This window comes from Pieris brassicae, chromosome 1, assembly GCF_905147105.1.
Source record: "Pieris brassicae chromosome 1, ilPieBrab1.1, whole genome shotgun sequence".
Taxonomy (NCBI): Eukaryota; Metazoa; Arthropoda; class Insecta; order Lepidoptera; family Pieridae; genus Pieris; species Pieris brassicae.
Window position 1 is genome coordinate 4,783,320 of NC_059665.1, and position 15,453 is coordinate 4,798,772.

At 31.1% G+C, this 15,453-nt stretch overlaps 2 protein-coding genes across 3 annotated transcripts; both read right to left on the reverse strand.

The window, feature by feature from the left end:
* Positions 1 to 1,369: 1,369 nt before the first annotated feature.
* LOC123709575 (arylsulfatase B-like) lies at positions 1,370 to 9,120 on the reverse strand. The gene is made up of 8 exons (XM_045660992.1): positions 9,014 to 9,120; positions 8,091 to 8,178; positions 5,555 to 5,714; positions 4,913 to 5,139; positions 4,632 to 4,740; positions 3,463 to 3,615; positions 2,570 to 3,235; positions 1,370 to 1,868 (listed from the first exon to the last, which is right to left on the reverse strand). Exons 1-8 carry the CDS (start codon positions 9,034 to 9,036, stop codon positions 1,543 to 1,545), a joined length of 1,752 nt encoding a protein of 583 aa, XP_045516948.1. The 5' UTR covers positions 9,037 to 9,120; the 3' UTR covers positions 1,370 to 1,542.
* A 3,228-nt stretch (positions 9,121 to 12,348) lies between these two features.
* LOC123715584 (inositol polyphosphate 1-phosphatase) lies at positions 12,349 to 14,682 on the reverse strand. 2 transcript variants are annotated; one of them, XM_045670739.1, is made up of 5 exons: positions 14,540 to 14,682; positions 13,725 to 14,397; positions 13,502 to 13,646; positions 13,086 to 13,285; positions 12,349 to 12,902 (listed from the first exon to the last, which is right to left on the reverse strand). In XM_045670739.1, the coding sequence occupies exons 2-5, from the start codon at positions 14,158 to 14,160 to the stop codon at positions 12,661 to 12,663; spliced, it is 1,023 nt and encodes a 340-aa protein (XP_045526695.1). In that variant the 5' UTR covers positions 14,161 to 14,397; positions 14,540 to 14,682; the 3' UTR covers positions 12,349 to 12,660. The 2 variants fall into 2 exon arrangements, with proteins under 2 accessions (XP_045526695.1, XP_045526686.1); XM_045670730.1 differs by lacking the exon at positions 14,540 to 14,682 and having other exon boundaries at positions 13,725 to 14,527.
* Positions 14,683 to 15,453: the final 771 nt, after the last annotated feature.

The following is a 15,453-nucleotide window of genomic DNA, read 5'->3' on the forward strand; positions in this document are numbered from 1 at the left end:
AATTATTTATATTTTAGCCCAATTACTTTCATTATGATTATATTGTCATGTTGTAAACTACAGGATAATATTGACACAATGGTCGCGAAGAACTAGGTTAAAAGATGCGTAAGGTTCATGGCTTAGTGATGAAGCATCTTTCTTTTTTTTCATGTCTAACTAATGGGTTTTATTAGTCGCGAAACTATAATAGTTATACAAGCTTTAGTAGAGAATTGCAAAGTTGTCTATAAAGATAAATGTTTATCCCATGGCTGGAGCGATTTTACTATTCGTTTAAATGGAAACGACAAAGTGCAGTGCAGTAGCAATATTTATTAAGATTATTTAAAGTAAACAATTTTAATTCCTTCATTACTTAAAAAAAATGATATAAGATTGTCTATGTTACAAGTAGCAACAAAAGTTTATTAGAAAGCTAACGAGTAAAATATAATAATTTTACAGGAATTCATAATGGTTATGTAAAACATAGCTCGTTAACATTTTGTGGATGCACGTTGGCAATTGTCCCATTTACTTATCGCCTAGAAAAGATACTTAATATGATTTATACGGCATAAGTTTTCATTTATGTTTCTTGTTAATTACAAATATCTGCACCTACCAGCAGATTTCATCAGAAAGAAAAAAAGGTTCGATCCAAATGAAATCTACTATATAAAACTTAAATACTACTAAGATTATTAATCTAGCGCATCTTCTTTATTAATACTTTCTTAAGTATCTACTCTCACTCTTAGTAGGTTCTTTGCTTGATACTTGTGGCTGATTTTATGTTCTAAAATATGGGCTGGTTTCCTCACGATGTTTAGTGACGTAACTTATTTTGGTGCACAGCAGGGATTCAAACCCGAACTGATCTTTCAATTAAGAGTCGCACGCTCAACCCCTGAACTGATATTAATAATCGCTAATAATCTCTTATTTTCAAGATTTTTTGAAAATAGTTTTTTTAGCAGCCTACACGAGTATATACATTAGAAATAAATAAGTTAATTTTTTAAAGTGTCCACGTATGTCGTCCACGTAAAACACTTTTCTTGTTTCTATTTTGTCCTTTTAATACATATTTTTTTACTTTTGAGTTCGTGTCAAGTATCAAGATAAAATTTTTGATCATCTGATAAGATTCCACACAGTTTACGTCAAATACTTTATTTTAATTTACGTTCTATTTAAATGTTCTTAGACTTGTCGTCGTAGAAAGTACATTATGGTATTTTCATGGTTTTTTAGGATTTGTATTAAATAAACACATAATATTTTATTTCACACTTTGTAGTCACTTAACACATTTTATAGCGTTAACAAAAAAGCCAGAATTTAAAAATTAAAAATAAGTACACATTTAAGGCATAATGTTTATTTGTACTTTGATTTGTGCTATAGATTTCAGATAATACAAAAAAGGCCTGCTACACTGTTGATGACTAGTTGATATAAAAAACAATTATTATGGCTTATATTTATTTGTGCGTATACGATATATATGAACTACTTTCTCAATTGCATCGCATTCCTTAAAATTTCGATACCGAACTATTGAAGCACACTCCTTATAATACACAAGAAATTTTGCCAGCTTTTCGCACATTCACAGCCCATGTTGAACGGCGTTGCATACTTATAAAATTCTTTCTCGTTAAGAGGATTCTCTTGGGTGACATTGTTGAGCCACGTCAACCACACATAGTTGTGAAGAGCTGGATCTGCGTCCATATTTAATTCGGTTGGTCCTCGTCTAACCATTTGAGACCAAAAAGATCGCAGGCGCATAGTCATCAAGGAAACGATTTTCTGCCCACGAAGCCATAAGTCGTGACTCTCAGCTGGATCTTTTTTAAGGTTGTAGAGGCAACCGCGGTCTATAATGGTAAAAACATTAATGTTATTTGTCTATTATTAGTTAACGATACAGAAAAATTTACATCAAATACGTAGTTAATTGGTATTATAACTTAATCTAATTTCATTTGTGTTACATTTTGTGCAACAATTGGGTTAGACAAAATGGGACACAAGTGGAGTCGGAAGTTTTATTTTTTGTTATAAAATATGTGTTGTCCATTCATATGCTATAATAATAATCTATGGCGCTACAACTGGTTTAGGTCTGGGCCTCATATTTCTGTATCTGTTTCATGATCATTTGTAAATTGAATAGGCAAGTATATGATCATTTTTGGGTCTAAAGCAAGGAAACCCTCATGATGTTTTCCTTCACCGTTCGAGCTAATGTTGAATGCGCACATAGAAAGAAAATCCATTCGTGCACAGCCGGGGATCGAACCTACGACCTTAGGGATGAGCGTCGCACGCTGACGATATTCATCTGCTTTAGTGTATTTAAAAAGCGCGTCGGTAATTAAGTATGTCAAATATTTGGTTCATATTATGCACTCAGGTCTTGACTTCGATTTCTAGGGAAATAACAGGAACATGCCCATACGGCACACTTCAGTGGAGTATTACAGGACTGCGTTTTGCGAAAAATCTTTATTCCTTAATAGTAATAGGTATATAAAATAAAAGTTTTATGTAAATCTAAGGAAGTACGAGTACTTACTTGGTGTTGGTATACAAGGTACTTGGTCAGTAACCGTGTCTATTTGCTTCACCAAAGTCGCTTTCCTCGTAGCGATAACGTCCCCATAGTCGTAAGTAATTCCCAAAGTTGAAAACATCTTAGCAACTTCAGACGACGCCAGCGAGTCGTAAAAATCTGGTGGCTTTTCTTTATTTGGCAAGAATTCAGCTCCATAGTAAGCGCTACCAATTCCGGTGAAATTGCCAATTAATAGTTTGTAATCACCCATGCGCAAAGCTGCGTATCCATTATCTCTATCTTCAACACTAACCAACACTTCTTTTCTTGGAGATTGTTGTCCTTGTAATATTGAAGGCCATTGGTTAATTCCGTCAATTTTTTCATCAAACCTTCTGCCAGCAGCTGCGAGTAACGTTGGCATCCAATCAGAAATATGCATAAGACCATCCCAAACATTTGGTTTCAAGCCCGCGTGCCAAATGAATGCTGGAACTCTTACCCCTCCCTCCCAGGGAGTTTGTTTACGGCCCCTAAAAGGCAAATTGATTCCCCAATTTCTAAACATTCCTGAAGTGGGAGAACCATTATCAGACACGAATACGATAAGCGTATTTTGAAGAATGCCTTTATCGGCCAACGCCCTGACGAGTCGTCCCACGCTGTAGTCAAGATGTCGCACAACCTCTGAAATTTCGTATAATTATATAGAATCAGACTGTTATTATTTGATGAAGTTCACATACTTGATTATACCAGGATTGTAATCTATTTATGAAAAAACATAATTCGTGTAGATAATATTATAAAGACGAAAGATTTGATCGTTTGTTTCCAATGGACATGTTAAAAAATGATTGGACTGTTTTGATTAATTATTTATACGGTTAGAGTCTGATAAACATAGGCCTTACCTGCATAAAGTCGTCTATTTGAGTTAGCAATGTGTTTGCTGCCAAGCTTTTTATATAGCGGTGGTTGCAATGCTCCGCCAGCATTACCCGCATGTGGCGCACACGAAGAATAGTGAAGAAAGAGTGGTGTGGACGAATTATGACCAAATATAACTAAAATAGAATATAATTTATGTTTACCAAAATTGACATATATTTTAGATAAATGAGTATATTTAAGTGAACGTTTATAAATAAACCGAGTTGAGCGGGCGGCGTTGTATACTATCACAGATAAATGGAAATATACCTATGGAGTATATACCTACGTATTAAATACGACACGCAATTTTCTACGTTGGTTTAGACTACTGCTAACTACTACGAATGATGTCCAAAACTGCTTTTTAAAGCTCGATTTGTATTTAAAACTGGTACGTGTTTTAAGGCGAAATATAAAAATGTTAAACCTTGGTAATACTACAATTGTCATTAATATCAGGATAATATTCACTTTATTGTTAAAGTTATTTATACAAGTTTTATTTACGATAAAAATTTTACACATTTAGTCAGGCATTACAAATATAATAATTATGTACACAACCGCTTTTATAATTACTATATTTTATAGTACATATATAAATTTATGCTATTCATTTATTTGCAAAGCTGTTAACGAATTCGTTACTGTATTTTATTGATTTATTTGCTTGCTATTTTACACGCAATTCTTAATGGGCGTATAGATAGGTCCTTATGCGATATACACAAAATTGTTCCATATGCCTTGTACGAAATCGAATTACCTGCATAATTCGCCAATGTTTCGGGTTTTATATAACTATGACACCAACTATGAGAATATTGATATTTTCCACCTCACCATAGATGTGAGGAAGTTTTTGAAGCCTCTTGAAAGACTCTGATTTTGTTTAAGCAGTAATTTGAAATATTTAGTATTATTTGTTCAAATGTTAAATTTCAGTTTTCTTTAGTTTAAAAATTTGGTTTCTTTAAATATATTTTGTCCATTAATGTACCTACTTGTTTTTTGTTACATATATATTGTTAATATATGTAATCTGTTTTGGCTTTCTGTATTGTCTAAGTGTCCTGTTTTTATAATATGTATGTTAGCTGTAAGATTACTAATAATTAAATAAATAAATATTAACTTATTTACTTACTCTCAATGGCTCTGTCTGTTAGAGCGTCCACAGCATATCGCTCTTCAGTTATTTGAGGTATATCGTTGTCAAAGAAATCCAAACCAAACATTAGTGTACCGTTAGGCCACTGAAAAGATATTTGCTATTAAAACTTTCATGAAATAACATTCTTTACTAATATACTACATTGTACTAACTAAATAATAGCTAGCCATAAATACTTTTAATAAGCTGTGAAATTATTAAATAGATTATAATTATTTTAACCTTTAAAGCTTTAAAACATATTGACTAGTTACCTCCTCCACTTTATGGTATGACAAATAATCGATGAATCCTCCGCGCATTCCATAGTGGCTATCGTAACCTCGATTCTGTGGCAAAAATGCTTTGCTCGACATTCCAAGATGCCATTTTCCAACTAAATGCGTATCATAACCTATATCCTTCAAATGAGCTGGCAACAGCTTCTCAGTCAGTGGAATACCTCGATCTTCTGAGTTGTACAAAGGAAATCCTTGCATTCCTGAAACATACGCTTTCAAAATAATTTTCTGCTATGTTGTTGATAAAGATAAACTATTAAACATTAAGCAGGTACAAAGGATAACAAGAAATTGTTTAAAAGTAGCAGTTGTGTTTTAACGTCCCAGGACTATTGCAAGGTAAATTATTGTTGTGTTTTTATTTACAGAATTTATAAAAAATCATTATTTAAATTAAAAATAATGTAAAACCGGCAACGAGCGAGCCTAGTTTTGGTAGTGTAAGTGTCCATGGGCTGCACTTAACATCTAGAAAAAAAAAGGTTAGCTTAGACAAACATAGATGTCGTCCTAGATATTGAAACAGACCTAGACAATGGGTCTGCCGTATACTAGTATGCGAGGTTTTTAATAGGACCCTACTGCGTAGGCTTTCATGATTAATATGTAACATACCAGTTCTGATGGGGTATTTTCCTGTAAGTAGCGCGGTCCTAGCAGGTGTACATGATGCTTCACTGTAGTACTGCTTTAAAATTACACCACGAGTCGCGAGAGCGTCAAGGTTAGGTGTGGAGATTTGGTCCGAACCGAGATATGAAACATCATTATGGCCCTAAAATAGAAGAAGTGGTGAAAGGCTATACGGATACAATGTTAACTGTAGAACGTTTGCAATGATAGACAATAAATGTGTGTAAAACTATCACATCTTTTAGTAGTTTTAGTTATTTTTTGTTGCACAAAATCTATTTTAATTTAAAATTAACTTATATGTGTCTTCATAAACATTCCATACTATATTATAGTATTAATTATAGATGTTATGTACATTAGCTAGATAATTACTTTATTCTAAATAACACGGTGATCAATTAAAATTATATAAAATTCGCTGTGTACTTTAGTGTATGCGAGTAAAGCTGTTTTTACGCCCATTGCAAGAGCGTTTTAACTTAAGGCGCTATCCCAGCACGAATTGCTATGTTAGTGTCTCGGGGTGGACTGCGGTGCGCAGTGGAAAGCTGTAGCACTGAGGCGCGCCGGCCCGTAATAACAATTAGTTATGTAAAACATTATATTAATGTAATTCTATCAATTTTTTTTCTCAAATGGATTACTGGCTTGCAATAAAATATATCGTGTAAATTTCAAAATCATGTTCTATATACATTTTCGTAATAAAAATGAATTTAAAGTATCAAAAATTGGCCATGTTTGGATTTTTTTTCCATCGAGCGAAGTTATTTAAATCGTGTATCGATCTTTCAAAATGTATACATAAACTACTCAACTCCACCATATATTTTATCCACTCGCCCTACTTCAAGAAACGATGTCAAGAAATGGAAAGAAAGAATGGACTTTTTTGGAGTTTGGCGACCGGAAAGGCATATAAGGACGATTTATTAATATAACCTTGGTAATGTTTTAATTACTCAAACATAATTGAGAAGGGTATTGACAATTTACTCAATTGTTATTTTCTATTGGAGTTATATTATTTAATTATTAATAATAATCGAACGTAAACTATATAGGATATTATTTATTATGCCATAAAGCGATATAGGTACGACATGGATTCCATTCCCGATGGAACTTTATTTGCTCCAGTTACAATAAGCATATTCTAAAAATACCAAGAAAGCAGTAAATATGACTGCTCCATACCCCAGATTTCAAGACTTTATTGCAACCAAGTTTAATTTTAACAATAAAATGAGTTGAAAATTTAATTTCTCAACGTCCGATCTTACGTCACAATCAAATTTCGTGGTAATAAGAATATAGAGAATCAATCACAAACCACAATACACTTTCATATCTTTACTTTCAAGTTTAGATCTGACTATAATTTGTTTCGCTAAATGCTCCAATAGTCATATTTACAAGACTTGCATTTTATAATGAATTTTAGTTTTATTATAGACGGTTATTTTTCTTGCGGAATATTTATGTGCGTATAATTTTTATTTTTGAATTGTTGTATTAAAAAAAAATTGATATTCTGGTATATTTTGCTCATATTTTGCAAAATTCTTCGCCATAAATAACAGGTAGGTACGCTATTATGCTATAATTTCCATCCTTATTGTTGAGATACTACGGGTATACAAAAGACATTTATGATTAACTAACAATATTTCTATTGTGTGTTCGTTTTAAAACAATACTACTGACTACCAGTACTTAATTTTTTTTCCATGCCAACAGGTTTTACATAATTATCTACTTTAACTATGGCACCAATGTTAGTGGTAATCTAACAATAAAATCTATTGTATTCTATAGAGTACATTATACTAATTCAATTTAGCATGGAAAACTGTGACCTACATTTCAAGAGAACGGACATTAGGTGACTGCAAACTTTTGATATTATTGAACGTGAGATTTGTATGGCAACTTTATGATCTGTCATTTACATTTTTATAATAATCTGTTGTGTAAATGTTATTTTTATTTTTTAAACAAACGCGGTTTTATATGTGTAAAGTAATGATTATCGTGAATTAGTAATACAAATCTTATAATTAATAATATCATTAATATGATAAAAGGAATTATTAGTTTGATAAAATATTCTAAACGATTGAGCTATAAAGGGCTTATAATTATTGTAAGAGTATGTATACGTGCTATTATACTAGATTATTACCTAATAATTTATATTTACGATGATTAATGTTTAAGAATCGACTGAAGAATGGAATTTTGATATAGTGCGTTCAAATCTCACCAATTTCTATCAATGTACAAAATAAAAGTTTTCTCGTACGATTAAGGAACACTTTTAGAACCAAACATCGCGTTTGATTCTAAAGGTGTTTTTTAACCAGGATATAAGGCTGATCACCTAATCTATAATCTGAGGCCAAGACATATTTAGCTTTGTTGTATTAATATTATTTACAACGTATTGTCCCAACCGCAATATTACGTTACGATATAATAGTTTAATGAGAAAATGAATTCCCATGTCACTTACCATATCATCAGCCACTATAAAAAGTATATGTGGTGGGCTAACATCGTTCGCTGATACCGTTATAACCCCCAAAATCAGCCACCATTGCCTGCAAACTCACATTATTTAATAAAAATAACCCAAATATTGTTTGACATACGAAGTTTGTTTACATTTCCTATACTGTTATTTGTTTAGTAATAATTAATATGAAGACGACGACATCTACGTAATCTTTATCGATTTAAATGAAAAAAGGTTTTAATAGATCACATCGTTTTCTTTTTAAAGATTATAAGAGAGTGAGAGTTATATTTTTAAATAACATACATTTAATGTATAATACATTTGCATTTTGCAATTTGTATGCAAATTAGTGTATTTAATATATTAATTAAGTAGATAATTTAAACTGTACTGTACTATACATAAAATGTTTACAAGAACAAAAGAAGAATGATTAATATATATTTAGAATGACAGAATACTTGGTACGTTGGTCTTTACTAATGAGCAGTGGATCGAGGAAGAAACAGCCAATAAAATAGTAATAAAAAATCTAGGATAACTAATTTCTGCAATTATTTAAACAGGTTTTATAACCCTAAACACGATTCGGTGGTCATTTACATAAAGGCTTTGAAACAAAATTGCAACCCATTGTTTCTCTGTTTCGTGATTGAATACCATTAAATCCTGTTAATTAGTTATGACTAGATTACGTTACTCTTACACCCAACGAATTCTATTAAGGCATTTATTCAAATGTATTTTTTAAGTTAATGAATTTGAAAAACTGTATGAACAAAACACAAATCTCACATATGTAAGTATTACTTTCTTAAGTGAAACAAATAATTTAATTTAGCTAAAATTTTTAGACATTTATAATTCTAAACGATCCTTTATTTTATAATTATTAACATTAAAACAAGAATACTCACCAAAATAATGTTTGAACTAACATATTTCTTTAATCTAAGAATGGCACATAATTTAAAAAAAAACAATTTATTTTGTCGATAATTTCAAGACTGGCTTGCTCGGCAGCTGAACGGATACAAAAGTAAGGAAAACTGCGAAGGTTCTATACAATTGCAAAATGATTAAAATAATATACGGTATGGTTATTAGTCTCTCTGTAAAAATTAAAAATTATTTAATAAGTTGGCGATAGTTATCGTATAAGTAACCAAATATCTTGTAGTTATTACGGATCAATTTCTGCAATTTAGATTATTTGTTAAAAAAAAATACATTCTAAAATATTATTTATATTTTGAATGCTTTTGCTCATATTATATATTAAATGGTAATCTTATTGTTGATTTCTAAGAAATTATAAAACATCCTAATAGATCCATGTAAACTCTTATATATACAGCAAAAAAACTGTGTGTACTTATGTACATGCGTAGTTAGGTTAGACTTCTTTGGCGTAACAAGATGAAAATCTTTTCAAAAAAATTATTTTACGTTTGTAAAGTTTTTTATTATATTACGCATAATCTAGTTAAATAAAATTTATTTAAATATCACAAAATAAAATATTGACTATAGATAACTTCGGAGTGTCGGTTTTGTGCGATGGTGTGCGCGCGCATCGTAAAAAAATATTCACATCATTTTACCGTAAGCCGCCAAAAGATATTTTTGAAGTTAGTGTAACTGTATTTTCTTCATTTTCCAATAACACATTTTCGGTGTTATTGTTACTTTAAAGCATGCTTAGAATATAAAACTATACATTTTAAAAATAAGTAATTTACACGCGCGACATTATATATTTGTTTTATACGTTAAGGTCGTGCTTAATACGTATACAAATATTGATAATATAATACCTACATAATTAAGGGTTCACTAAAACGCCATAGTGATTAATATCCGGCAAAATAACAAATGATTCTACTGATGCCAGTCCTACAGTCGCTAAAGAAAAATAAATTTGGATTGCCAAATGCACATTTAACTTAGATGTGCTTGTTACATATACAAAATTTAAACATGTAAAATTTATTTGATAATTAACATCAAAACTTCATATAGTGTATTGTAGTACAACTAACAACGAAGCCTTTTGGCTATTGTGATTTTTTAGATGTTAAATTCACGTAACATCTCTGTACGGATGTAAGGTACTTAATTTCGTACAAATACGACCTTGGCTGGACTTGACTGGATTTTTGTCCTTACTAAAGAACGTTTAATATACGTAGTGTCACAATCATAATATGTATATTTTATTGTCTTTGCGTTGATTTTATAGTCACTTTTCACAAGAGACTACTACTATGGCTGCTACGAAATGGACCTTGATCTAAAAAATACGATAAAGGCACCAAATTTTCTAACTTTGTGAGTGCTTAGAAAACGATTTCGTAAAAACTGCGTCACGTGTTCATTGACATTAAACTGCAAATTTCTTTCAATTTAACGAAATTTCTTGAATTACTTATGACCTTCCATTGCCCTAACAGTAGGCAAGTAAATCGTAGTAAGTATGATCAAAGAAAAACACCCAAATTATAACCCACCAATTTATAAACTCAGCCTTTAATCCTAATAACATTTGTTTTCACCAACCCCATTATACCAAATAAAATCACGACGAAAAAAATACTCAACGGATCCGGGTGAAGTTTATCAATTATATTATAATATGTATGTACTTGTTAATCATGTGTTAATTCTAGCGAAAGCTTTGTTATTATAAAATCCTCTTATATCCATGTGAAAGCAATCTAGGAAAGATACACAAGGAATATCGCGCCATACATCATATTTTACAAATCAATTAAAATTACTGACAAACCAAAATCTTGATCTTCACATCCTCACTCTACTTGCATTTGAGTAAACAATAAAAATAGCTCACCTTGAAATATTTTTTAAATTGAGGTAGGCTTACAAAATGTTACTAACCTCATTTATACCTCTGAAAGTAATCGCGTATATTGAGGTCCTTGGTGTCAGCTGTGGTTGTTTCATAATCAAAACACGGAGGTGGTCGTGACTTGTGACGTAGATTCGATAGTTGCTTGTACGGAAGTTGTACGATCATTTAAATGATAATTATGCTTAATATAATAAAACTATTTAAAGAATCAATGCGTACCTGCACTTTCACAAGAGCGCGTGTCGAGACGAAAAACCAATTATTAAGATCTAGAAAATTGCATTCATCGCTTAGTCCGTTTCTCTTCTGTTAGCAATTACCGCAAGTAGAGTTCAACACGACGCCCAACGCAATAATTAAAAGAGGCTCAAACGTCATTATTGAATACTAAAATACACGTATTTTGGGTCAATGGAAGATAAAGAGCATTACCCAAACGCGTCGAACTGTACACGTCCCTAGGGATTCTTTTTCTGTAGAGCCTTATTACTTGGGACATTGTCTGATTGCAGAAGTATTCAACAATACTTAATTAAATTTGAATTAAAATGGTTCATGTTTGGAATAGATTATACTATAATTATTTAGTCGCACTAGTTTGGGTGTTCGATACACGAACGATTAACCATTTTATTTTTCCATATATCAACATGTTCAAGGTATCATGAAAGGTTTCTAGTGTGTCCAATATTTTAATGCAATGCTAATTTTTATTCAGATCTTTATGTTTAACTAATTTAATATATTAAACATTAGATAATTTATCTTCCAATAACTTGAACTCGATTAGGCCAGTATTATCAAATAATGTAATTTCACCATACCGCCAAAACTTACTTTGGTAGCTTCGTCGTAAAGATAAAGTTAAGCATTAATCGTAAATTTATTTCTAATTATTACAACAATATTATTGTTCAAAATGTAAAAATAGGAATAAAAAAATATAAATTGAAATTCTAATAGCGCAGCGAGATAGATACATTATTATGAAATCGCCATGAAGCACGCCCACCTGGCCGCACGCGACCAGAGGCCCCATAGACCAATAAAGCGTGAAAGCCAACGATATCGAAACGACGTATCTGCGCGGCCCGTGGTTTTTTGTTTGGAGCGCGTTGTATTTGCACGCCACGATGCGCGACCAGGCCGCTAGTGCATTATTGCCCTTATAGATGCTTCTTTATCTTTCTTCTAATATGTAAGCTATAAATTGCAATTAGACTATACGATGTAACAGTTTTATATTACTTAATATATATTGTTGAAAATATAAAAATTTACTGTTCATTGACACAATAAATTAACTTTCTTAATAAATTAATAATATAGAAAATAAAACACATTTAAAGTCTATAACGTTTATTGGACATAATACTCAATAATATCACACTCAACATATATAATATTATACTCAACATATATGATATTTAAAATTTTAATGACTAGATTTTATTAATTATCAGGTACAAATTCCGTACATTCAAAATTTTAGCACACAGCACATAATTAGTAATTAATAACTTTATCCTTTTAAAACTGACTTTCTTAATATATTTATGACTTAGGAATTGCGCATACAGGGTAAAATGCGTTTGAAGAAATGTGCTTAGCAAATTGCAAAAAAATAATTTACCATAAAACTGGAATAAAAAGATGTGCTAATACTAAAATTAGAAATAATGTCAAATACAATTAGATAAATTCTTTTAAAACTTGTTGTATTTCTTCAAATACATGTTGATTTAAAAATGCTATAATTCCATGCTTATTGCAGTATATTTGGGAATCCAAATGATCAGGATCGTTATATTTTACAAGAGAAAAATCGGTGAAGTTTATAATGTCACCTCCCAATGATGATAAAATGCTATGTGGTCCACATGTATCCCATCTGAATGTTGTTCCCTTTGAAACAAGGTATGCTGTGGCTTCACCTGTTACATTTGTTACAATTTCAAATTAATTTATATTTATATTATGTTTGTTATTTATACTTGTTGTAAATTGTAGTTTTTAGAATTAGTTTTTTATGATGTTGTACAATTGAATTGAACCCTATTATTCGACTAAGAATAACACCTAAAATAACTATAAAATGCCATCTTAATTAAAATTACCTAAAGCAACTTTGAGCAGTTTATGACCTGCTCCTGGCACAGATTGTATCTCCCAACCTAAATCCTTAAACTTGTTTATTACATTTTCGTTTTCAGCACTACTCATTAAAATCAGTTTTCTCGGTAAAGAAGTACTTTTTTCGTGAGAACATAATTTAATGTCACCATAACTTATGCCCCAAATAACCCTTCCTGTGCCACTGAAATAAATTTAGACATTAATTTTGCATACATCTTTTTCCTTAATATGTAGGACATTAGGTTTTCCTGTTAACATTTAATTTCCATTGCCATACAAAAATACTAATACCAAATTTCAAAAATACCAAAATTGTTTGGTAAAAATCAGTAAAAATTAAATTGGGAAGTTTAATGAGACAGTTCCTACTACAACTAATTATGGAATAGTATATTACCCATTGTAAAATGGCTGATTGATTACACCAATAACGGGCTCTCCAGTAGATCTTTTATATGCCCCTATAAGAACTGTGACACACTGAAGACCATGACCGGGTTTAGCTTCTCCACGGACTCCAGCAATAAACTCTGCTGTACCATCTACAAAAAACAATACAATCTACACTGAATAGGATGTTTATAATAATTTATACCGTTAGTATTATTAATTAGTAATACCAATTGGGTCAATCCAGACTCCTAAATCTGAATAGTCAATTGATCCTAGATTGGGAATAGTTTCACATTCCATATTTTTTATATCACTGTGAGCTGCTTCAGCCATACATTTAGCTGTCTCTTCGGGTAAAATTATTTTAAGTAAATCAATTGTTTCTTGTAAGGTTTCTTTCAAGGAAATTGTAACACCACCTATGTCTGAGCATTCTTCACCCCGTACATAATCCTTAAGCTCGGGTATATATGACACTATCAATGATTTGGCCGCTTCTTGGGCTAATACATCAGCGATAGTTTTGAAATCTTTATCAAATCGGGGATTAGCATCATAACTTTTCTCAGCTATTAAAATCGAGTCGTTATTACCGGCACAAGACCGAGCTATCCGCGCCGCTTTCTCTGAGGCCAAAATTAAAATCTCCAAGACATTTGACATCTCGCAAATGTTGTTACTCAATGTTTATAATAATTAGTATTTGTAACTAATTTAATAAGGCTACTTATACATCAAGTGATGTACTGCGCTTATCGGCTACCGTCTACGCAATTGATTTTACTTGACGCTAAATCTGATGGCTCCCAACTCACTACTTACTCGTTACTTAGTTATAAATCATAAGTCAAATTAGATTATTGTATATAATAGTAGTAGGATTAATGTATTTCTTACATTCTGTGAAAGAATGACATGATTTAATGTATCGCAAGATAGGTAACTAGATAAATTCCTAAAAATATTGTAAATTTTTATAGTAACAAAACTAAGTAACTTCCAATTTCTAATGTTTACAATATTTACAACATCAAACATTTACTTTGCCAGAAATATTAGCCACAAAATACAGATGTATTGTGGCTAAATTTCATTTGATTTTATCCAAAAATGAAGTCGGAAAATTTTGTAGAAGATTTTCCTCTATAATTTTATTAAATTTCGATAATTTGAAACTCTGTTACAGCGCTCCAAAATTGACAGTTGGGTTTGTCAATGCTTCATGACAACGCGGTCAAAATAACATATTTTACCTTACTTTTATGATCTCTCGTTCATTTAATACATATTTTCAAAAATTTGTGTTCAAGGCCTACAATTTTACTTATTTATAACTGCCTTTTTTCCTAAAATATTGTTTCTTACAATAATTTCTAAGAGGAGTGTACAATAAAGAAAAAAGTTATTAACGAAAAAAGGTTTTTTTTTCACTTTTATACTTATAACTGTTTGAATTTTGGATTAATGATAAAAAGTTACATAAATTTGTAGGTAAAGGATTTGTTACAAAATATGTCTTGAATTGTTCTTTACGATGGATAGTTTAGGAGATATTCAGCCAATAACGTGTTTTCACGCCTTTTGACCGCCCCCCCCAATCAATGGCGCTACAACCTTTTAAAGTCTTGGCCTCAGATTTCTGTATCTGTTTCATGATCATTTGTTATAAATAAAGTTGCCTCTAAAAAATGTTCGGTTAGGACTCTTAATGTTTTTTTAGATAGGTAGCTAAAATATAATATATTGTTTCAACTGTTGAACATTAAATTCAAAGATTACCTTTATTGGTTTGCATTTGACAGCTGTGAAAGTTTTACTTGTTCAAATAACTATTAATGCCTACATTCTGAAACACTCATTTTGCCAGAATCAAACCCAGAACATGCCCCTGAATCTATAATAAATGGGTAATTATTAGTTTCCTCTATACCTTTTAATGACAGATTTATACTGTAA